This window comes from Geospiza fortis, unplaced genomic scaffold, assembly GCF_000277835.1.
Source record: "Geospiza fortis unplaced genomic scaffold, GeoFor_1.0 scaffold40, whole genome shotgun sequence".
NCBI lineage: Eukaryota > Metazoa > Chordata > Aves > Passeriformes > Thraupidae > Geospiza > Geospiza fortis.
The window spans coordinates 3,474,127-3,499,404 of record NW_005054297.1 but is presented as its reverse complement, the minus strand read 5'-3'; the positions used below and the strand labels follow the sequence as shown (position 1 = coordinate 3,499,404).

The 25,278-nt window shown below is 37.0% G+C and overlaps 1 protein-coding gene across 1 annotated transcript in view; it reads right to left on the bottom strand.

The window, feature by feature from the left end:
• The window catches only part of SLIT2 (slit guidance ligand 2), a 278,830-nt gene that overhangs the window by 42,478 nt on the left and 211,074 nt on the right, over positions 1–25,278 (bottom strand). The window contains exons 17-25 of the mRNA XM_031055462.1: positions 23,669–23,819; positions 17,590–17,664; positions 13,011–13,154; positions 11,299–11,442; positions 9,990–10,156; positions 9,088–9,220; positions 4,209–4,277; positions 2,129–2,200; positions 1,834–1,905 (exon numbers count right to left, since the gene is read on the bottom strand). Of these exons, the coding sequence (XP_030911322.1) occupies positions 1,834–1,905; positions 2,129–2,200; positions 4,209–4,277; positions 9,088–9,220; positions 9,990–10,156; positions 11,299–11,442; positions 13,011–13,154; positions 17,590–17,664; positions 23,669–23,819 (1,027 nt within the window). The remainder of the gene's footprint in view (positions 1–1,833; positions 1,906–2,128; positions 2,201–4,208; positions 4,278–9,087; positions 9,221–9,989; positions 10,157–11,298; positions 11,443–13,010; positions 13,155–17,589; positions 17,665–23,668; positions 23,820–25,278) is intronic.

Below are 25,278 nucleotides of genomic sequence, written 5' to 3'. Positions count from 1 at the left end.
AAAAGTAGGCACAGTTATGCAAAGTAACAATTTGATTTAGAGATAGCAGATAGCAAAAGAGTTTCTGATTTTTTCAGCATCTCCCTGAAATTTGCATTAATTATGTTCATATGATCTTTTTAATCTTTCATGGATTCATAGAACATACAGACATTGACTGTTAATAAAAGTATTAACATTTTTGTCCAAATTATTTCATATAGAGGTATAAAATGAAAGACTTCATTAAGCATCACTAATGGCAATAGTGATAATGCTTTTGTAGAAAACCTGCTGGTTTCATCAACCACATGAAGTTCAACAAGGGCTGGGGCTGGATTCTGCACCTGGCATGGGGCAATCCTGGATGTAGATTCAAATTGAGGAATGAGATGCTGGAAAGCAGTGCCAGGAAAGGCACAGGGCATCCTGGTCACTGGGAAGTTGAACATGAGCCAGCAGTGCCCTGGCAGCCAGGAGGGCCAGCCTTGTCCCGGGGGGCACCAGGCACAGCATGGCCAGCTGGGCAAGGGAGAGGATTGTCCTGCTCTGCTCTGAGCTGGGGCAGCCTCACCTTGAATATTGCAATTTTGGGTGCCACAGTAGAAGAAAGATGGGAAGCTAACACAGACTATCCAAAGAAGACTATCCAAGGTGGTGTGAAGAGCCTTCAGAGGAAGCTGTAAGAACAGGGGCTGAGGTCACTTGGTCTGTTCAGCCTGGAGGAGATTGAGGGGAGACCTCATTGCAGTCTGTAATTTCCTCATGAGGGGAAAAGAAGGGGTAAGCACTGATCTCTTCTGTCTGATGACCAGTGACAACACCCAAGGGAATGAAGCTGAGTCAGGGGAGGTTTAGATTGGGTATTAGGGAAAGATTCTTCAACCAACCACCCGAAGGTGGCTGGGCACTGGAACAGGCTCCCCAGGGGTCACAGCACCAGGTCTGATGGAGCTCAAGAAGCATTTGGGCAATGCTCTCATGCACATGGTGTGACTCTTGGGGATGATGTTGTGCAGGGCCAGGAGTTGGACCCAGTGATGCTTGTGAGTCCCTTCCAACTCAGCTCATTCTGTGGTTCTGTGAAAAGTTATCTCTCCTTTTCTAGAAATGAATTCATTTACATGAATATCCAACAAAAACAGAATTACAGTTCTTGAAATTATCCATATTGTTATTGAATAACTGAAGTTATGAAAGCACACTTAAATAATGCCATACTTTAGCTATTTAGTGCAACCAAGTATTTAAGTGGTTATAAATGACCCACATGGAGGCAAAAATTACATGTTCTGCTGTGGGCTTTTGAAAAGGAATTTTTGCAGGCTTTCTTCTTAATGACAAACTAAAACTGTAAATGAGACTGACTGTTCTTTATTTTTCTGCGCCCATTTTTGTGCCCTGTCAACTATGTTTTTCCTAGTGGTAAAATGGAAAGTTTTCTTGCAACCAAAAAGGAAAGTAATTGATTTTCAATACTTAATAATGACATCATGGCTTTGGAAATACTCCTACATTAGATAAAACAAGACAAAAAAAATTACTGTTCCAATAAAAAATATTCAAAATTCAACTGCAAACTCCCCTGATACATACTGAAGGAATTTACGCATGTGGGATTTTTGCTAGACTTTAATGCTTATAACAAGGAAGAACATAACACAAAAAAAGAAATAGAGCTGCCATTAAAAATCAGAAAAGTAAAAAGTGCATGTCTTAGATTTTTAAGGCTACATAATTATCACTTCTGAAATATTTGATAGGTTTTATAATCTGCTAACTTCCTATGGTTCTGTTATCTTCTGTACACAAATAAAAATTATGGAAAATAGGAATGATTAAAATAATACTTACAACAACCTGAGTGATTTCAGCCCATCAAAAGTCCGTGCAGGAATACATCTTAGGCGGTTGTAACTAAGAATTCTGAAAATATACAAAATGCTGTCAGCAAGTGAATCAGTTATTCAGTAAACTATGCAGAGCATGACCAAAAGCAGCTTTTGCACACATAGCTAGTTAGGAAACAAGTTATTTTACAGCCTCCAAACCAAGCAAGTTTTAATGTCAACTAAACACCCTGTCTTTCCAAGACAAAAAACCCCACTGTAATGCTTCCAAAGAGTCACTGTTACATGTTTAAACTTACAAGGTGAGCAGCTGAGTCATGTTGCTGAAGCTCTGATTAGAAAGAGTGCTGATTCTGTTGTTACTTAAATCTCTAAAAAATAAATTCAGAAATTCAGACCTTAAAATGATTGCCCCAGTCCCAAAACACTGTAAGGTTAAACAGACACATTTTCATTAGTAGAAGTAGTATTATCATTGATATAACTATTTAAAGCAGCACCTGTTTTTATTTTCACATGCCCTATACAAGGCCAGCAAGTGTTTAGCTTGATGAATAAAAAGCATTTCCATTTCAACACAGATGAAAAAGCAGTGCAATGCATTCTAATACAATAGCAATGCTCATCATGCTACCAAGTTAATAATGCAATCCTTCATGAACTCAAGCACAAAAATGAAAGTAATGTTTTAAAGTGGAAGTCATTCTAGTCATGTCCCTCATGACACCTAAGTAAATATCATTTCATACTCTACTTAACACTTACATGATGAAGACATCAAAGCCCAGAGCTATTATTATAAAGAACTTAGATTTACAGTAAAAGCCTTAATGTCTTTGTTCAAAATTCTAATGAATAAAATCTTAAACACAATTATGATGGAAGCTGTAGTGGTATGCTGGTAGCTTCAAAGATGCTGTATTAAATGTGAATACTGTCTGTTCTTTGTTCTCATATTGTGCTTTACTTCTCATTTTATGTTGACTATTTCAGTACTGTTTAATGTATTTTGTGGTGAAATACTGCCCTTTTTTTAGAGGGAACCTTGATATATTAACTTAAGAGCACTGTTGAATAGGTATGCAATATACGTATTTCCCCACTTGAAATTTTCATGAAAGCATTAAAGATGACTGACTCATAATAAGCATACTAGGCAACTATAACAGACAAATGGATTCAAAAGAGAAAGAAAAAGATAAAAATAAACAACTTTCTTTGTTAATCTGGAACTCAGAAGACTTGCATGTAATTCTTTTTTTGACCACAGGATTATGCACAGTGGTTTCTCTTTCCAAACACAACTGAGGAACATTCTCAACTACATAACAGCAGTATGAGTAAACATACAGAAGACTTTAAAATAATGTGCCCTGCAGGTCTCATAAATGGAGACTGTTAATACTCATTTGCATTCTATTTACCATTCATGAATTCATAACTTCCCTAAACTATTCACAAAGATTTCCTACAAGTTCTACACAGGATAGACTTGAAAATATTGCAAGGGTTTTTTTTTTTTTTCATTATATTATTTGAAAAATACAAAAAGTTTTGAAAGTATGGGTTTTAAAAAATTTGTGACTGTGACTTCTTTTGTCTAACATGAGGTAAATAAAGGAAATCAAGTTCTTGTTTTTGAATTGCGCTAAACCCAGTGAAAAATGAAATTTAAGGGATGCAGTTTCTCCCCTCACTTTTCATTCTGATTATAATGAAACCACAAACTGCTTTCAGAATGTAACACAGTTCAGCCTCAGCTGGTATAAATTTTTATAGTCCTAACAAAGACCATGGAACTACAGCTGGAATTACAGGCATTTGCATCTATAGTCTTCCTGTTTTTCCTCACTGTACACTTAAAAGGTACAGAAATCATATTCAAATAATCCATGAGGTAGAGGAAATAAATTTTAGAGCAACTAGAGTTTTGCCTAAAATCACATAGCGAGTCAGCAGTTGAGTTGGCAGCAAGGCATTTTAGACAAGCTCCCCCTTCGGGTCATGAAAACCATATACTGTGGGAGAAACAATTACCATGACTTTAAAATATCTTATGTCTCTTTTGAGAATAACTATAATTTTTGTTTTGTTATTTTGTGATGTAATCACTGCAATAAAATACCAATGCTCATAAAACGTGACTGGGTATATTATATGTAGGATGTGATAAGTAGAATAAAATATCCTCACTTACAAAAAATGTTTGGGTATTTTTTGAAAGATATGATACATTTTACAGACTTTTTCTTAGAAATAAATTCAAGTATAATTGAGTAAGTATAATAAAGTATAATATATACTAAAAAGTATAAGTAACTATAACAAATTTTGTTTTGCTTTTACTTCCAGTAGAGAATGCTGCTTTAAACTACTTACATGAGTGTCAAATGCTTGTAGTTGGAAAGCTCTTTTGGAACTAGGGTAAATTGATTTCCATCCAAATAACTAAATCAGAAAAATAAAACAAAGAGCATTATATATTTCATTAAAATAGGAGCATCTTCATCCACTAATGCCAGAATCTAACAGTAAAGTTAATAGCAAATGAATGCATACTTTTCCATTTTATAAGAAAACTCGCTTACAAGTTTTGGTTTTTAGAGATAAAACTGAGGATTTGTAGCTTAAGATCCAAATGCTACTGTATGAAGTAACACAATAAAAAATATCTCTTGCATTATAGTTTCTATTATTTCAAAATGGCTCTGCAAAATGAGGTCTTTATCATCTCCATTTCCCACACACCTACAGAGGAAAGGTGAATCTCATTTCCGCAAATCACATTAAGTGTGGATTTTTAGCTATCATGAAAAGAAACAGACTCTGGCATTGCACAGGTAGTCCTTTACACTGCAAACAGCAAGGTCTGGTTTTATCTCTAGCAGCAAATTCATTTGTCATGCCTGTGGTTCAGGTCACCTTTCTTAATTTATCCCCGTAAATTTCATGATACATCAGTACACCATACTACAGTCCTATTCCTGTGAAGTATGTTAGTGACTGAAGACAGCAGTCAATTACCCTTCACTAGAAAAGTCAGATTTTTTTCCCCTTCTCAGTAGGTTCACAGCTCCTGTGTTATATTGCTCACTCCTCTTCCACGCTCATAATTCTCAATAAGAGACCTTCTCATCCTTAGAGTTAATGGGTTCAGAGCTCTCAAACTGAACCAGCACCGGTGTTACAGGCAGAGGAAGGTAACAAGCCTTGCCTAAAAAGCTTCCAGTGTGCAGCCAGACATAACAAAGTACAAGTGGAAGGGTTCTTCATGTAACCAGGGCAAGTTGTTCAGAGATTACAGGAAGTGCTGAATTTACCTGATGGTTTGAAATGAAGCAGATAGTGGCAAGAAGATTAAAGGTCTTTGGTTTCTCAGCTGGGGAAAATGACTTTGCTGATGGTATTACTTATGTTTCCTGGAACCCAAGTGGAAACTACACCCTCATTATCCCTATACAAAGAAGATATTTTTGCCATCCAAATACTTGCAACATGTCTGAGCTAAAAGCAGTCTTTGATAGAGACAGTTTTAGTTTTATTTTGAGCTTAATATCTTTATGCATGCTGCAGCATCTTTGGAAACTTCAGTCTTGACTAAATGGATGAACTGAAACACAGTTAAACATCACAAAAAATATCTTCATCTAATCAAAAGGCTGTCTTTCTTTCTTCTTTTTTTTTTCCTTTGGACTATGACTTTCTAGGGCTGCTTGACAAATCCAAAATGTGTCTCAAAAAACCTAATACTTACACTATGGTAATGATGGTGAATAGAGCATGGGCTTATGCAATTAATTACTAAAAAAAGCCTAACTTTTAAAATTTTTGATGAAGTAAGTATTCTGAGGATATTCTTTTATCAACAGATACATTAGGTTATATTACTAAGCTTCATTAGAACTGAAATACTACAAGTATCCACTTGCCTGATAAAAATTCCTTCTTGTTCAAATGAAGCAACTATTAAGATATTTTATAAAACACATGAAGAGTACATCTTAGAAGAGAAATGCATGCTAATGAGCAAGAAGAATCAATCAGTGTGCAACTGTTAACAGGAACCACCTCCATTATGCTTTTGAAAAATATGCTGAATTGCATGCTTAGACACCAAAGCATACAAAAGTGGAAAGAAATGAATTTTCAGTCACAGGGGTCCACTTGCAATCCCAAAAGCATCTCTCTTTAGCTGCTTTGCTTTACATTGCATTGATGACCTTATATTGTCAAATTGTATTTATACCAAACTGTATTCAAGAAAGTCATCTTTTTGAGGAAAAAAAATAAACCACCAAACTCAAAATGTAATGAAGTTGCAGGTTTATATACCTATACCTGTGCACTAATTTGAGATGGTAATAATTTCAATTGATCAAGGGCTAAATACTTTTACATGCTACTAAGCACCAGACTAATGGTGGGCATCTCAGAATCTTCTATTTAGTACCAAACCATAAAACAGTAGAATTTTTTAGTTACTTACGAAACATAGTTATGATATTTTCTGGAAAAGCACTATATTAACCAGCCATTGTGAAACATTATTAAATACCTGCCATATGTAACACAAACCAACATTTTTCTTCCTGTAAACAATTTCTATTTCTTTCAATATTGTAACCTATTTGATCAAGAATCATATCAATTTTTATCAAATATCTCAATTTTTAGGTTCATATTTTCGCTTTCATAATGCGTAAAAGTTTGCTCATATGGTCTTATGAGCAGCTTACTCAGTTAATATCTTCAAACAATGCCTAAGGTAGCAAGCTCTTTTTTTGTATCTGTTACTGTCCACCTGCATATTCAACTAGTATCTTTCATAAAATGCAATTTTAACAATTTTTCTCATAGAAAAAATGTTTCAATAGGTTGATAAAATAGCCCAGATTTTATAAAACTGCCTATGTGAAAAAGAAGACTTTTTCTATTAAAACTAGTATTTTTGCAATATCACAAAACTATCATAATCTCTGCATCATAGAGTATCCTGAGCTGGAAGGATCACAGAATCATTGCATGGGACCTCTGGAGATCATCCAGTCCAAACCCCCTGACAAGGCAGGGTTACCTAGAGCAGGTCACACAGGAACACATCCTGGTGGATTTTGACTGTCTGCAGAGAAGACTCCACAACCTCCCTGGGCAGCTTTTTCCAGTGCTCTGACACCCTCAATGTAAAGAAGTTCTTCCTCATGTTGAGGTGCAGCTTCTTGCGGCTTATTTGATGGCCATTAGTCCTTGTCCTGTTGCTGGGCACCAACCTGTTGACACCAGCCTTTGAGGTATTCGTATCTATTGATAGGATCCCATCTCAGTGTTCTCCAGACCAACCAGACCCAGCTCCCACAGTCCTTCCTCACCTGAGGAGACATTCTCAGCCCCTCATCACCTTTTTTGCCTCCACTGGACCCCCTCCAGTAACTCCTTGTCTTTCTTGAACTGTGGAGACCAGAATTGAACACAATACTCTGGAAGTGGCCTCACAAGGGTTGAACAGTGAAGGAGGATCACTTCCTTTGACCTGCTGGTTGTACTTTTCCCTAATACACCTCAGGATGGAGTCCAGCTCCTGGCTCTGCCCAGGACAACCCCTAGAGTACACCATGTGCCTGACAGCAGTGTCCAAACACCTCTTGGACTCTGGTAGGCTTGGTGCTGTGACCACTGCTCCAGTGTCTAGTGTCTGACCACCCTCTGAAGAAGCACCTTTTTTATTGGCATAATTTTACTTCACACTGATGTAAAAGGGACTGGTTCATAGTTACCAGAGTCAACCCTCTTGCCCTTCTCAAAAACTGGGACATTTGCCAGCTTCCAGTTGAATGGGACCTCTCTAGATTACCAAGAACAGACAGAAATCATTGAGAGAGGCCTTGTAATGGCATCAGCCGTCTCTTTGAGTATTTTTGGATTAATTTCATCAGGCCCCATAGACTTAGAGAAAGCCAGAAGAAGCAGCAAATCCTGTGCAAGTTTGGGGTTGGCTGGGTGTTAATCATTCTCACAGTCATGGTCCTTCAGCTCAGGGCATTGGGACCTCAGACCTGATCACTAGTATTGAAGACCTACGTGAAGAAAGCATTAAACATCTCTGCTTTGTCTATGTCCCTGCTTGTGAGCTGACTATATTCACTGAAAAATGGACCAGTGTTATTTCTGGGCTGCCTTTTGTTAAGATATATTAAAAAGCTCTTTCTATTGACCCAGCAGTACTGGCCAGCTTCAGCTCTAATTGGGCCAATTTTCTTCCTATAGTAACAAGCAGCACCTCTATATTCCTCCCAGGTCACCCAGTGGATGTACAATTTTATTTTTCCCTTAGCTCCAGAAGATCCCTGCTTAGCTGACCTGGCCTTCTGCCTCACCTGCTTGGCTTCTGACATTTTCTAATTGCTTGCTCTTTAGCTCTTAACAGGTGGTACTTAAAAAGTGATCAGCACTGATGCACCTCAGTACCTTCCATGGACACCTTACTAGCTCCCTGAGCAGCCTGAAGTCGCCTCTCCTCATATTCAGAGTTGAAGTTTTGCTGGCACTTTTCCTCCTGTTGACAGAAATTTTAAACTCAACTGCTTTATGACCACTGTGGCCAAGACAGACACCTGAAGCCACTTTACTCACAAGACTGTCTTATTAGACCTGCAGGAGAGCAGCTTTCCTACTTCACTCCCTTAGTACCATAAAGCCATTGTCCAGGTGTTTTTAACTCCTCAACACAGACGTAGGCCATTGATTTAGAGGATTAAGGTGCTTGATTAAGAGGTAAAAAGTATTGATTAAGAGGTATAAAAAACACGTTCATTATGAAAACACATTCATGTTATTGTTTTCTTTTTGCTTTTTCATGTAATTGAACTTCATTCCTTTCTAAACAATGACGAGAGATTAATCAGATTCACTGTTGCCCTTAATTTAACCCATTGTAACATGATATCCACACAGTTATACAATGGTTCAGTGCTGGGGATATAAAATCTGAGAGCGATTACAATTTTATACACATACATTTTTTAAGCTTTTCAGTAACAGATAGTTCTTAAGAGTGGTTTGGGACTTACAAAGCATTGCTAATTCAAACTTGACCTCTAGTTTCTCAAGATAATGTGAAAGTCTTTATAAAGCAGTGGATTAACAAATTTCAACTCATCTGCTAAATTCAATTCTTCATTTTCTTTTCCCCTCATTCTTGACACTGACAATAAAAATCTGACATTAATTTTCATAAAAAATGAAAAAAAAGCACGCCACTTACAGTTCAGTCACATCTTTTGGGATGCCTTTAGGCAAAGCTTTCAGACCTTTGTTGCTGCAGCGAACTACTGTGTCCAGACAAGTACATTCTGCAGGGCAGCGGGCCAGGGGAGAACAGCTATTGTCATCATTTCCTGGTTAATAAAAACAAACAGATGCTAAGATTGCTAAAAAATGTCTTCTCAGTATTAGCGGCAATAACCCACCTGGATTTTCTTCAAGACAACCTGATATTTCAGCATTATAATATCTCAAGGTAAGGAAAAAAAATGACATCATCTATGTAAATCATCATTCCAAGAATTTACATGTCAGGTGATGCTTTACTTAGTATAATGAAGTTTTACTAGGTAAGAATGCTATTATATGAAAAAAAAAAAAATTAAAGAAAGAATAAGTCCTGAAATGAAAGACAATAAACTTAAAAAAGTATTAAAAACAGTATTTTTAAAAAAATATACAGCCTTGAAAATTGACAAACCAGTAAATGGAAGTATGTGTGAGAGATTCAAGATAGCAGCATCTCTTTTAATTAAGAGTTAATGAAGCCACAAGCTATAACATGTCATGTTATTTGATCAAGTAACCTGAAAGTGTGCTTGATTCAAGCCTCGGTGTTTGAAAATATTCTCGTCTGTACAACATTTGATCAATTTTATTTTATACTATTTCTAAACTATTAATTATAGTACTGAAGATAATTAAGGCAAGGAAAACTTTTGAAGGCATATATACAACAGCCCATGCTTTCTGATCATCCAAAATCGAGTGGAAAATTTTTAAACTGACATAGGAACTGAGCATGAAGGGCTTTAATGTGCAATACTTTGGGATCTATGGAATTCATGCAGCTATCTATATGAAAGCTGAAATTATAAAAGTTTAAAAAATTAACTTCCTTACCATCATCACATGTAAAATCCTGAATTGCCACATCCTGGATGGGAATCTCCTTGAGGAAGTAAGGCTTCTGGCAGCGAGGGTTCCCCGTCACAATGCGTTTCTTCCTCAGCCAGTCTCCAAGCCATGCCAGGTGGCAGTTGCAGTTGAAGGGATTGGCCAAGAGGTTTCTGAGAACCACAGGAAAGTATATCTCAGATGACACAATCCTTTTATCCTAAGGATTCTATTTCTATTTTCAAAAAAACTTTCTTTAAACACAGTTCTTCAAACAATAATGCATGTAAACCATAGGTGAAAGGTCTAATTTAGGCTCTGTGTGGTGAATCTTGATAGAACTTGTTTAGAAATAATTTAAAACTGTCCAAGACCTGACTTCATGTCAAGCCACTCTGTACCAATAATGCAATAATTCCATATAGAGATGGAGGCTGATTACTTTACATTATAAGCTTTAACCTGACAACAGGCATTCCATTAATTTATCATCTCAAGATTTCCATCTTTTATTTGCTCCAGAGAATAAATTTCCTTTCCGAAGTGACAGCTAAGCTGATTACATGCCAGTTACAAAAATGAATTTACTTCTAAAAGCCTCAGTACTTTTGGCATCTCCTTATTTCAGCACAAACATATTGACAATTCCATTATTTATAAACATGTCATCCTTAATATGCAAAATTAGTAACTGGGTGCAAAGTGTCACTTTTCTTGTAAAAGGGGGATTAAGTATTTTCCTGAATGATGCTACCTACAACCAGCACTTCTTCACAAAACTGAGTGGCACCTTTGCTTACTCTTTTAAATTCCCTTAAATCACATCACATTTAAATTAAAAAAATGATGCTTCTTTTTACAGAAAATGAGACTGAAGCTTCCTTATAAAACACATATGAATTAAGATTCTCAGCAGGCCAAGGAAATTGAAGATAGTAATTGGGTGGCACAGGGCAGAAGGACAGACAACATGGTAATCTAACCAGCTGTGGCTGTGTGCTGCCTACCCAAAACATGGATTTCTACCCTGGTTTAGATAAGTGGGCTTCCATGAGGGGTGTGAGCAGGATGTTCTTCCTGCATTCTTAGACACTTCTGGAAATCAAACACTGTATCAGAGAGCACCATGAAAACATACTCTTCATGTGCCCAAGATGGTCCAGAAAACAGAATTTCTCAAAACTGCCTCTATGAAATGCTTTGATCCCTGAACTTTACTAAGTGCTGTGAAATCACACATCAAAGTTATGAGGGAAATGCCCCCCAAAGGTCAGAGATGTAAATGTGGTTAGGGTAAAAGTCGAGGGTGACTCACAGCGTGGAGAGTGAATGCAGCGTGTCGAAGGAGCCGGGCGCCACGGTGGTGATCTGGTTGTCATACAGCGAGAGCAGGCGCACAGAGCTCAGCCCTGTGAAGCTGTCATTTCCCACACAGCTCACCCTGTTGCTCCTCAGCATCCTGAGAAAGAAGGATCGGCATTTTTCAGCTTAGCCTGGGCAGGGACCAGGGCTGAAGTGGCTGCTGGAGTGAGGGTCAAGAGCTGTGACCACAAAGGGGCTGCTGCCAGTGAAGGGACCACAGTGCAGTGACCCCTGGGCTGTCACCTCACTGAAGGGACTGAGTGCAGTGTGTGTGGAGCAGGCTGGAAGACAAAGGTGGGTGGGTGGGTAGCTTTCACAGAGGCAAGGGGTGTTTCACAGAATCACAGAATGGGTAAGGTTGGAAAGGACCACTGGAGATCATCTGGTGCAGCCCTGCTCAAGCAGGGGTCCCTAGAGCTTTTCCCTAGAGAGTTACATCTGGTTTGTGTCCAGATGGCTTCTGAATACCTCCAGATGAGACCCCACAACCTCTTTGGGTAACCTGCTCCAGTTTCTCCTAAGTGTTCAGGGTTTTTTTCTTTTTTTTTTTCAATACCAGCAGCAGTAATTATGAATTTTTAATTGACAAGAAATGAAACTGATTGAAATTCCCCAAATCAAAAAAACACAGCAGCCCTCTCTTCATGTTTCGAAGGATGGTGACTCCAGAACTGCTATTTATATAGAGTAGAGGCTTGTACCAGCTTACCTCCTCTTGAGGCCCCTTTTACTTCATTTTTTTAGGACAGATTCTAGAAACCACTTCTACTGCATTCAAAAGCATTGCATTCAAATGAAATCAGCATTCCTCCTCAGCACGACTCTAAGACAGTACACATTTCAGAATCCTAAGCTATTCTAAAATCTCTCAAATTTCTATAAAACTTAAGAGCTTTGAAGTCTGTTATTCTCTTCTCTGTCCACCAAAAGATGGTAATTTCCCCCCTTGCTCTTGTCTAGGACTAGCTGCTTTAAACAATTTTAGCAGCTTTAACTGCAAGGTTAGAAATTGTAGATGTGATTTATTTAAAATACCTAATGTCTATGGACAGCTGAAACCCCAAAGACGATTTAATCTTGGCTCTGGTCTGCAGATCAGAAGGACAGGCTCTCTGAAGAAGGCCAAGATGCCGTAGATTGTACAAACATATTTTTTGAGTGGAAAGAACTAAACTGCTTCATGGAAAGAATGAAATGAGTTCAAGCTATAGTGCTTTTAATCTTGCCTTCACTGTTGAAATGACAAAAAGATTACCTAGGAGAGAATCATTTCCCACATTTCAATACACACCAGAACAATTTCTTCCTCCAGCAAAATTCCCAGTAATGGTTGAGTTGAAATGAATCAGACTGCATTACGTAAAATGTGTAATTCCCATGCAAAATTCTGTTACTTTCATGATTATTTCCATTTCCATTTCTGAACTTAGATGTTTACCCATTCTCAACTGCTTCATTGCTTTAGATGACCCAGTATACCCATAATTAATAACTAATAAATTAGTATAATGTATAGCTTCTAGTAAAATAGGAATAAAAACCAAAATATGCTTGAATAATCCATAGCTAATTCTCCAAAATAATTTTTTTAGGACAGATACAATATTATTCTTAAAAATACCTGTGAGAAAAGGAGAATAAAATCACACAAATAAATATACTTACAGTGTTTTGAGACTTTCTAGTCCTTTGAACATTTTGTGTTGAACACTTTCCAAGCGATTGCTTGTGAGCAATAGTTCATTCACACCAGAGGCTCCATCAAATGCTCCTTCTTCTATATCTGTAATCTTGTTATTGCTCAGGTTTCTATTACACATTAACACAAACAGACAAAAACTGAGGGGATTTTCTTTTATAAGTGTCCTAAATTAACTATTAAATGCTGCAGTCTGAATAAATTCCAAGAAAGACTTAGAATCTTAGTTTTCCACTAAGCTTGGAAAAGATCTCCAAAATCATCAAATGTAATCTTGATGCAATAGCCAAGTTGTTGTGTAAAAGAACAAAATATAAACACATCATTCAACTTCAAACCAGTAAAAAAAAAATGCCCTTCTAATTAAGGAAGCAAAGATTTTTAAAGTAATCTTTGGAAGATGGTTTTTAAATAATGGCAATCACCCAAACTATGCTGCTGCCACATAAGAACATGTTTTCCTAATTTTGAATCTTATCAGTAACTATATTTTTTCAGGTCTCCAGCCTTTGTAGCATTTTTAGATGAATTAGTAACAAAATTATACTGTATGAGTACAGCACAGCTAACCTCTGATTTATTGTATCTTGATAGAAAAATATAAGAAAACAGTATAAACAGCAACATATGTAAAGGAAATGTGTGAATATAAACAGTACATGAAATGTTAATAATTTATGACATTAGCTAGAGAGGAGGGTTTATAAGCAAGATAATTGCATGTATCTGCAATTTGCCTGCAAAGTGGATCAAAATGTGGGGAAAATGACCTAAAATATTGCCAAAATACTCAGTGTTTACATTTTTAGTTGAAATATGGAAATTACATCCCAAATGTGTAGTATCTGTACTATATATACACAAAAGCAAACATATGCAACAGCACACATTTTCTTAAGTATTTTTCATAATAGTGCCCTTTTGTTTTGTGTGTTTCATATAATTATTTACACATATTACAGAAGTACATAGCTACACATTAAACAGTGTTAGAATACACTGCTGATTTTTAAAAGGATCTTAAAAACTCTCTGAGATAAAGTGAATGGAAGTAAAGCTGAAGACTATTTGATGGAATTAATGGTGTTGGGAAGAAAATCAAACATTATTTGATGCAATTTCTAGAACGGTGTTTAATTCATTCAAAACAAGAAAGATAATGTTTGTTAGGAAAAAAACCCCAGGAAGTTGTGGCTTAATCTTCAGTGCTGATTACTCTCTCTAGACTAGCTGAAATGTAACCTACACCTTGCTTGTGATGAAGAATACAATCATCTCATCAGTTACGTGGGATAGGACCTTTAATATCATCAAGTCCAAGCATCTAATCCAGTACTGCAAAGTCCATTACAAAAATGTATCTGTAAATCTTTTACATTTCTCCAGGGGTGGCAACACCACCACTTCCTTGGGTGACCTGTTCCACTGCTTGACAGCCATGGAGAAACCAAACTAAACCTCCTCTGCTGTGATTTGATATTATTTCCTCTTATCTTGTCACTTGTCACCTGGGAAAAAAGGACAACCCCCACCTCACTACAACCTCCTTTCAGATACGTGTAAAGAGCGATAAGGTCCCCACCAAACATTTCTCCAGGCTAAACAACCCATTTCCTTAGCTGCTCCTCATCATACTTGGGCTCCATACCCTCCAGGAGCTTTGTTACCTTCCTCTGGACTCTTTCCAGCACCTCAATGTCTTTTTGGTAGAGAGGAATCCCAAACTGAACAAACTACTCAAGATGTGCCCTCACCAATGACAAGCACTGAGGGACAATCACTGCCCTGGTCCTGCTGGCCGCACTATTGCAGACATGGGCCAGGTACCATTTGTCTTCTTGGCCACCTGGGCACATGCTGGTTCATGCTGGGGGCTGTTGTCCAGCATCCCCAGATCGTTTTCTGCTGGGCAGCTTTCCAGCCATTCTTCCCCAAGTCTGAGCACTGCCTGGGGATGTTATGTCAGTGTAGGATCTGGCACTTGGACTTGCTGAATCTCATACCATTGGCCTTAGCCCATCTATCCAGCCAGTCCAGATCCCTCTGCAGAGCCTACCTACCCTCCATGGGTCACCTAACATGATGTCATTTGCAAACTTGTGGAGAGTGAATTTAATCCTCTCATCCAGATTATCAACACACGTATTAAACACAACTGATACGGAGCCCTAGGGAACACCACTTGTGACTGTCTGCCACCTGGATTTAACTTCATTCACCACCCTCTGGGCCCAGCCATCCAGCCATTCTTTTACCCAGTGAAGTATATGTCTGTCCAAGCCATGAAGAGCCAGTGTATCCAGGAGAATGCTGTGGGAAATGCTGTCAAAGGCTTAACAAAAGTCTAAGTAGACAACATCCACAATTAAGGCTTTAATTTCGTTTCACAGTGGATCTGTTCAGTCTGCAAGGTGCCGTGGAAGACTGGAAGCAAGAAACTCATTATTTTTAATCTCAGATGGCTTGCCAATGTCAAGCCCTCAGTTTCCTAAAACCTTTTTTGTTCTTGCTGTAACATGGATACTGCTTCACCCACTTCACATAGATATTTTAAAGATTAATGTTGCATAGCTAATCAATGTTACAGCGCATACACATGCTTTATTACTGATGAAGCGCCAAATCAATGAAACATTTAGGCCTCAATTTTTCAATGTCATCTGTGCAGAAAGATCTTTGCACCTATTTTGAACCTCCAGAAGAAATATGAGCTTCACAGAAATACAGAATTCACTCATATTGGTCTCTGAAACATCAGTACTTCACTTCCTTCCAGTGATGCTTAAGCAGTCACTGTATTATTCTCTCAATGGAAGAATGTTGTAACAACTGATAACTGTATTAGGAAGTTATGGAGCAGTATTATTAAAATAGTTAACACTTCATTAATATTTTTTTCTTTTTTCCCTTTTCAATTAACCAGATTTTAAAGCCTTTCGGACTTCCAACAGACAGCTACATCAAGACTGATTAATATTCATCCTTTTTATTTCCCCTTTTGTCTTGAACACCTCCTCATCTTAAAAGAAATATTGTTAAATATGAAGATCTGATATATGTATAAATGGGTGTGTATGCATGTGCATGTATGACACATCAAGCAGTTTATTTATTTTATAGAATCCTGCAATCATAGAATGTCTTGCGTTGGAAAAGCCCTAAAATATAATCTAGTTCCAACACCTCTGCTGTAGGCAGGGACACCTTTCACTATATATTGATGAGGATATTAAATACAGGCCCTTAAAGGACATCTTTTGTCATTGATGTCTTTGGGACTCTGAGCCACTGACCATTGCCCTCTGAATGCTGCTGTTTAAACAATTTCTTATCCATCTAAGTCCACCCATCAAGCCCATCTCTCCCCAGTTTAGAGAGAAGGATGCTGCAGGGGCCCATGTCAAAGGCTTTACAGAAGTCCTGATAAATGACATGTACAGCCCTTCCCTTGTCCACTGATGCTTCATATTGATACTTGATATTTCCAAAGTACACTGTAGCTGTAAAAAGTGCTAATCTGAGATTCTTGAAGATTGAGGAAAACAGGGTATCTACTGCATAGCACCAGAACATTGTTGTGCCAGACATTGCTACATTCTTTTTCTAAGTATTGCAGCTTGGTTCAAAGTGGTAAGGTCTACTCAAGTAGAGAGGTCAAAGGCAAGTTAATTTTACATTGTTGGGGTTTTAAAAATATTTTAATAGAAAAAAATCAGTAATAAATATTTAACTAATTGTGATCACACCGCCAAGGATCTGGTTAAGGCTAACAATAGTTGAAGCAATACTATTGCCCCCTTAAGATTTTGATCAGAAATACTGATCTGTTACAAATGGTAGTCACAAGGTGACTACTAATCTGTTTTTACTTGCATTCTTCTTCACTACTATTTATGTTTGGTTTAATCCGGAGATGATTGAGCACAGATTCACAAAGTCTAACTAAATTATCTACCTTCAAACGTGTCTTTTACATAAGCTAAACAAAAGCTTCTCATAGTCTTATTTTTAGCAACACTTGCAATTGGTAAGGTTATGAACTACTCTTAGAACATTAACTGTTAGCATGGACTTACATGGATGACCTATCAAACCACTTTTTCTCTGTCATTTAAATTTTGATATCCCCCTCACCTAATGACCATTTAATGAAGCACAGAATCAATGGCATGTCCTTAATATGCTGAAAGAGGCAAAACTGTCTGGTTAGAGAGTAATACAGGAAGTTACAAAAGATTACTGGAATCTCTTCTAAGCAGCTTATACTGTGAGCTCCCTGCTGTGCCTGCATAAGAGACCAGCTGGCTGGATGCTGCTGTGAAGGTGCTGGAGCTATACACCATGGGAAGTGGCTGCTGGCAGTGGCAAGCCCCATACAGGAGAGCTGCCAACTCTGACCTACCTCAGGGATTAATTTAAACCCATTCTTGATTTTTGATTGGAATAAACGGAATCTTTTGTAGATTAGAACTAAGAAAGGTGGAGAGTCACAGCAAGGAGCTAATACACTATCCGAATAGACAAGGTCATTGAATTTGCACTTACATTTTACGCAGCTGAGGAAGTTTCTTAAAGATTCCAGTAGCTTCCAGGACTGAAAATTCATTGTTATTTAGTCGCCTAAAAAAAAAAATTACATCAATTTCAGAAAAAAATTATTCAGGGATTGATACAGAATGTTCCACATCATGTGAACTTTTCAGTTTGGTTTCCCTGAACATCTGATATTTAACTGGTAGCTGCAGAACAATTCCTTATATAGTGACATTTGTAATTTTGATAATTCCTGTGAATGAACATTCTCATTCCTGGGAATGAACATTCTCATTAGTTAAACTTAGGCATACATAAGACACTTTCAAAACCTGATCACAAAACTTTACACAGCTAAAGCTGAAAAGGAATTTAAGATGATGTTTTTAATTTTTCAAACAAAAACGTAACTAAGGGAGGATTCCATGGCAACTTATAAATAAAAGTCTTTAGAAGGACATATAAACCACTGAAGATTAGTCTTCTGTTCTTTAAAGGATATCAGGTGGAGTCTGCCAGACATCTGGAGGTACTCACAGAACACTATTTACAAAAATGAAAGAATTACTCTTCTTTTGATTAGGGAATGAAAACCACCGCATAGGTCTTCCCATGAATTTAAAAACACTTCCCTCACCATGATTTATCTTCATACCACTACAGCTGGCACACATACATTGCTTAAGGCAGCATTAAATGCTGGTTTGTAACCCTGTAAGAAGGAATGCAATGAGTGACAAATACTAGCTGGGCATTTCTCTTTCCTGCACAGGTATCAAGGCTTACAGTACAGCATACCTTTAACAGCAGCTAGGTTAGGGGACCATCTACATTTCAAACAATACTTGCATTGACCCAGTACTCCCTACTTCCTCTCTTGGAATGAAAATGGAAATGATGAGTCTTAGATCCTTTATATGCTCTAATAGAGCCATATTATTAAGGAAGGGAGTCTGTCCAGCATTTCTTTAGAAATCTTAAATAGGAAGGAGAAGATAGGACTGACAAGATCACTGTGAAATGAAATTCAGCACAATTCTAAACCCAGAATGCTTTTCAGAATTGCCTTATTGCAAGACAAGTTAAAAAAAAAAAAAAAGAAAATTAAAGAAAGCTGTTTGTTCATCCTTCCCTTCTGTTCATTCTCATTGATAGCCAGAAGGGAAATGAAGGTTGTAAATCTGAAGGTATGGTTGTACAACAGTTTCAACATGGAACCAAACTGAAAGAAGACAGAAGTTTTTTGGATATACACAAAACATTCATATATCACACTAAACTATAAGGAACATGAATTTCTGAAGATGCTATCACCTCTAAAAATCAGACTTAATGTGATTTTTAGGGGGACCATATAAAATACTCTTGCACATTCTAAATTAATAACGTTACTTTGTCACTCTTAACAGACTTTTCTTTACCCTATCTATCCACAAAAGAACCACTGACCAATCTATAAATGCTGACATCTCCAAATACTTTTCAAGTGCTATACCATCTAGAATGACTTGGTAATGAAAACATTAACTGATTTTAATAATACTTACTTGCTGTATTGCAAACATTTCTAACCCCACCAAAAAACGCAAATAATTTGATCATTTATCCTTTGCAACAATCTTTTACCTATTAGAAGTAATTTACTTTGTCTGTCCCTCAAGTTTCTTTCACACAAATGCCTTCAACCCTTCCCATCTTCTTTTCTATGATTCTTGTTCTCCTTGAATTTTTTCCGAGCAATTATATCCATCTTGAAAAACGAAGTCTTGAGCACAGTATTCCAGCTGATCCTTTGCTATTGCTATGCACAGTACAATAATTATTTCCTATAATTTACATTCTACATTCCTATACATATATCCTGAAATGAAATTTGCATTAGTGTCCAATAGCTTCCTTCATCTTTAATATGTATGATAACCAGGTTATTTTTTCTTGACCTATTTGCTGTTTATGCCTCAATCTTGTAGTTCTATCTAATTTCATAAGTAGAATTTTAATTTTATTTTATTTAAATTGTATTTATTTAAATTAATTCATACACAATGGGAACAAAATTATTAGAGATAACTGGAAAGTTTACAGATGTGATGGGATCTCCATTCTGTATCTTAATATTATTTTTTGAGCCCAGTGCTCTTCACTGGTAAAGACAGCAACTGTAGTTATTACCCATCACTAGATCAAGAAAATTATCTTAAAATTACTTTTACCTGGTTTATTCAAATAAAGTACTGAAATATCATTCTCAAAATCAAAAATAAACAGAAGCACTTGATTTTAATGTCTACATATTCTGTTTGTCTGTATTATTTGATGCTTTTTGCTGTTTTAAAAACACAATGGCTAAGATATTGCATGTTTTTGAATAGTAGTTGAACCTTCCTGGAAGCCTATACACTGCAGTGATAGTCGTGCTTTCTAAAACTACCTTGTTAGGTGATCATCTATTGTAAAATCATTATAAAAATTTAGCATATAAGACTGAAATTATTTTTTATTTAGCATTTCTCCTGGGGCCTTCATTTTGAGTGATTTCTGAAATGCTTCCTGCATTTTCCTACATTTTAGAAAGCTACCTGAAAAATATTTTATTTTTGGGATGCAATTACAGACTTGTACTTTATATCAAATACTTTACTGTCAGATTAGACAGATCATTCAAAGTTTCTCTGGAAGACACTGAGCAAGGGACAAAATGGGAAGTTAGAACAGCAGTTAGTTGGCTTAGGTATGATTTTTTTAACTTTAACAATTAAGTAGCTGTCTTGAACTATATTAATATTTTCTGATTAAAAAAGAAACCAGCTACCTGGAGGAAACCGGATTTTTTCCCTGTGATATTACTGCTGTTGCAATTTACACAATAGACACATTTTTTAAGAGACTCACAGGATATGCTGAGTTGGAGGAGACCCACAAAGACCACTGGGTCCAGTTCCTGGCCCTGTCACTTGTCACCACAGAGCAGAGATCAGTGCCTGCCCTCCTCTTTCCCTCATGAGGAAGTTGTAACTGCAATGAGGTCACCCCTCAATCTCCTCTTTTCCAGACTGAGCAAGCCAGGGGACCTCAGCTGCTCCTCATATGGCTTCTCCTCAAGGTCATTCACCATCTCTGTTGCCCTCCTTTGGACAACTTCTTTTCTTACTTTTGATCTTCATTTCCAAGCTGAGATTCAACTCCAAGCATCACTCTGCAGAAATTAGTCTAGCTCTCCTCATCACCTAAAGAAGCATCAATGTAATTTGACTCTAACAAATGTTTCTGTATCACATTTTGTGGACCAAAAAAAAAAATAGGAAGGCTAACTAGCTGCTATTCTCATACATGCCAGTAAATATGCAAACTGGAAATCAAAGAATGGTCCTAGAGCTGGACTGGGAAGTCCCGAGATAAACAACAAAGTGCATCAAAGACCAGGACAGAAGGAAACAAGAGGAAGAGCTATAACTTTTGTATCAGTGAGGCAAAAACCAAAGTAATGTATTTGGCTCGAGCAAATGGATTTTTAGCAGAAGTAAAAATAAAGAAGTAATTTCTCTATCCTCTCTAGAATATTTGCAAAACTGTTGAAATTTTTATTACATCAAATGACTTGAAGAACAATCTGTACAGCCTATCCAGTAGAAGGCTGAAAAATGACTTTGTTATAGTTAAGCACCATCTTACTTGGATAGAGTGCTGGAAAGAAAAGGGCTCTTTAATGCAAACAATATAAAGGAAGCAATGATGGAAACTGAAGAGAGGTAGAGTACATCTAAAACTAAAAGTTCCCATTAAAAAAAAAATAATAGAAGTGAAAGAAAATAAATTCTGTAACAGTCTCAGGGGAATGGTGGAATTTTTAATCGACTAACACTTTCAAATAAAACTGGATATTTTCTGAAAGAAGTGCTGTAATTTCATATTTAGTAAAAAATTTTTTTGTCAACTGAAATTTGAGTGGTTAGGATATAGAGTATATGAGGCTTGATTATTTCATTATTCCTCCTGAATTTAACATGTAGGAACCATAATTATAGAAAGAAAACACCTGACATCTTCCACATGTAAATAAATTAATCTAAAAAAACAATTAAAATGCTAGATTAAAATTATAATTTCTTCAGAGAAGAGACAATTAAACATGATTCCTCCTAAATATCAAAGTAATGCATGCTTAATAATGTCAACAACTCCATTCCTCTTGTCTTGGTTCAGTAGCTTCATTTATACAACCACTATTTGATGATTTCTTCCCACACTTTAACCTGTTACTTATTCCATCAGATTTTATTCTTAAACAATTGTATCTCAACATATCAGATAACATAAAATGTATTTCTCCACTGAAATCTATCTCACTTCACACAAGACTGTATCCTTTTTTTTTTCTCTGATTGTAATTTTCAGATTTGTAATAGGAACATGTTGTGGTTTAAACCCAGGAAGACACCACGTTCAACACAGCTACTTTGCTCTCTCCTCCACCATCAGGATCAGGGAGAGAACCAGAAGGGTAAAAGCTGGAAAAATCATGGGTAAAGACAGTTTAATAGGGAAATAAAAAGCCAAGCACCCAAGTAAAGAAAAACAAGAAATTAATTCACTGCTCTCCATGGGCAGGCAGGTGTTCAGCCATCCCCAGGAGAGCAGGGCTCCTTCAATTGTAACAGTGTCTTGAAAAGACGAACACTATCACTCCAAATGCCCCACTCTTCCTCCTTCTTCCTCCCCTTTATGTACTGAGCATGATGTTACATGGTCTGGAATATCCCTTTGGTCAGTTTGGGTCAACTGTCCTGGCTTTGTCTCCTCCCAACCTCCCATGTACCCCCAGCTTCCTTGCCAGCACGGCAGTACAAAAAGCAGAAAAGGCCTTGGCTCTCTGTAAATCCTGCTCAGCAAGAACAAAAGCATCTCCATATTATCAACCCTCTGTTCAGCACAATTCCAAATCATAAGCCCATACTCTCCGCTGTGAAGGGAATTAACTCTACCCCAGCCAAAACCAGCACAGAAAATAGTAATACTAAGTTCAACTCCTCCCAGATTAGACACAGAAAGAAAGTCTCCATATGTGTTTCAAAAATATTTCAGTTTTAAATCTCTTTTCCTGTCCAGATATTCAAACACTTAACAATAGTCTCACTATTTCATATCTGATTGCCATAGTGTTTCTTTGATGACAGCTGTGGACTGCTCTTTTAAGATGTGTGCCATCCTGGTGCTCATCTCACCCATGCAGGTGACAACTTGATCACAAAAATCTTGTCTCCACATCTCTACACTGCTTTACTATGTCAAATCAAAGTCCATTTTTTTTGTCCCTCAACATTTTGCCTTGTTCTTTAAACTGAATCTCCTAGGAAAACAGCTATTTCCTTCCACCTTTGCTCTGCAATGACAGTCACTTTCATCTACCTTTCTGCCAATCCTTCAACCATCTCTGCATTCCCTTTTATACTATTCTTTGCACATGGAGAAACCTTATAAAGCTGTCTTAATTTTATCTTTCACTCCTTCCTTGAAGATTACTTCAGTTGTAATGCTTAAAAATAATTCCCATATGGCACTTATTAAGCAAGTAATAATCTCTGAGTCCTTCTCTCCCCACCTCTATTCATTATATTATTATCTCATCTTCTTAACTCTGATCTGTTTGTCTGATTTATCTTCCTCTGGTCTCCTGCCCAAAAAACATAATGTATGCTTTGCATAAAAAGAATTGTCTCTGTCTGTTTAAACATCTAGGTAGCACTTTTCAAGACAGACATCTCTGGTTACTGGATGCCCTACTCTCTCCTGCAATTAAAAGTTTCAATCAAAATAAACCCCACTACCTTTCAAAAAATCAAAGTGGATTCCTCAGGTCCTGAAGAACTAGAAACATAAAACAGTTGTGTTATTTCTTTATCATAGGTTTTTAGGGCCACATGGTAAAGAAATAATGCATAAATAATTTTATGAATATTTAAGCCTTTGAAGTGCACCATGGAGATTACTTTCAATTTTTGCTGTTCAAAAAAAGTAAAGCTGTGGTTTCATATTTAAAAATTTTAGCCTTTCTCCATAAGTAAACAATCCTTTTATTATAGGTTCAACTTACAGCTCTGCTGTGTACTGGGGAATGTGATCAGGAATTTTGTTGAGTTTCTGATTGGAGCAGTCCACTGTGGTTCCTTCACAGCGACATTTCTCAGGGCAAGCCAAATCTGCAAAGCAGTCTCCACTTAATTTGGATCTGTAATCTTCAGTGCCTGTAGAAGATTCAAGTCAAGACACAGATACTAAGTCAATAAAGTATAAGATTTTCTTCTGGTGAGAGGGTTGAAAAGACGTCTGCAATGCAGATAACGGGTGGGCAACTTGGGAAATGCATGATAAACTCTGTGATACTGAACAGACACAAGGGCTTCAAGAGAGGGTTAAATATAGGGACTTAAGATATGCTGGAAAAAGAAACTGAGACCAACTTCACATAGCAGGATAACATTAACTTGAGCTTTTCACAGCTGTACTTTCTGCTGATTATGTTGTCAGCCAATCTAGCCTTGTTTACAGCTAATCAAACAAATGCCACTGTTTGTTTTAGAATTTGTTTTCTTTCTCTGTATCAAGAATAAATAGATACTGAATGCCACCTTTTCTCTTTCTCTGGTTACAAATTTGTATTGTTGACTGGACTTCATTAACCTCTGTGATTTTTTTTGTTTTTATAGTCCCGATACTCCACATCATCTCAACAAATAAGTTGAAAGCCCTGTTTTCAGCTTTAATTTAAAAAATGTGTGATCCTGACTTAAGCCTCAGCAGCTTGCCATGCTGTAGAAAGCTGCGTGACGTTCCATGGTGCTTGACAGAACCATGTTTTACTCATACCTCACAACCACATGGTTAGATCAAGCACAACAGAAAATCTCGCTACATTATCAAAACTGCATCCATTAGGCCAAGGATAAGAGCAAGGGAAAAGAGGAAGGAGTAGGTATAAATTACAGAAGCATTTGAAGTTTAATACTTGCTTACATGACATGGCATTCTTATTACTGAATGTCCAATGCCACAGTAACAGTATCACTGTCACAGATTAAATAAAAATACAGTATATATACAAAAAAAAAAAAAAGGGCAAAAAAAGAACCACATTGAAAGTTTCCTCCACCATTTCCCAGAGTCAGTCAAAGAAAACATCCTAAACATATCAGGAAAAAACACCTGGTAAGGAACTGAGGGTGGGTGACAAAGAAAACAAAGAGAAGCCAAAAGGACCTGTGGGTTCTTCTTGGACAAAGGTGAAAAGACTGAGACTAGCAGAAGGTGCATCAGGGCTGGGAGGTACACTGTGATTTAGTTCAGACACTGAACTTTACTTACAGCCAAAATGGTGAACTCCTGAAAAAGTAAAGATAGCCAAGAAGGAAAGAAAGACAGAGTAATGCCAATTAAGACAAAAACATGAACTAAGCTCTCATGTTCTCTACTTAACTTTTGTTTGATTAGAAGATGGTGCTAGGGCCATTGTCCTCAGCAGAAAGAAAGAATAATTCATTTTGAGTAGCATTTAAAAATGAAGATAAGATTGGGGTTTATTACAGATTTCATCTAGGATGATGATCACGCCTCCCATGAATTATTCTTCACAATTTTGAATATGTTCTTTAAAAGCTGCTCCCTAAACATATATAGGAGTTACAGAATATTCTGAGTTGGAAAAGA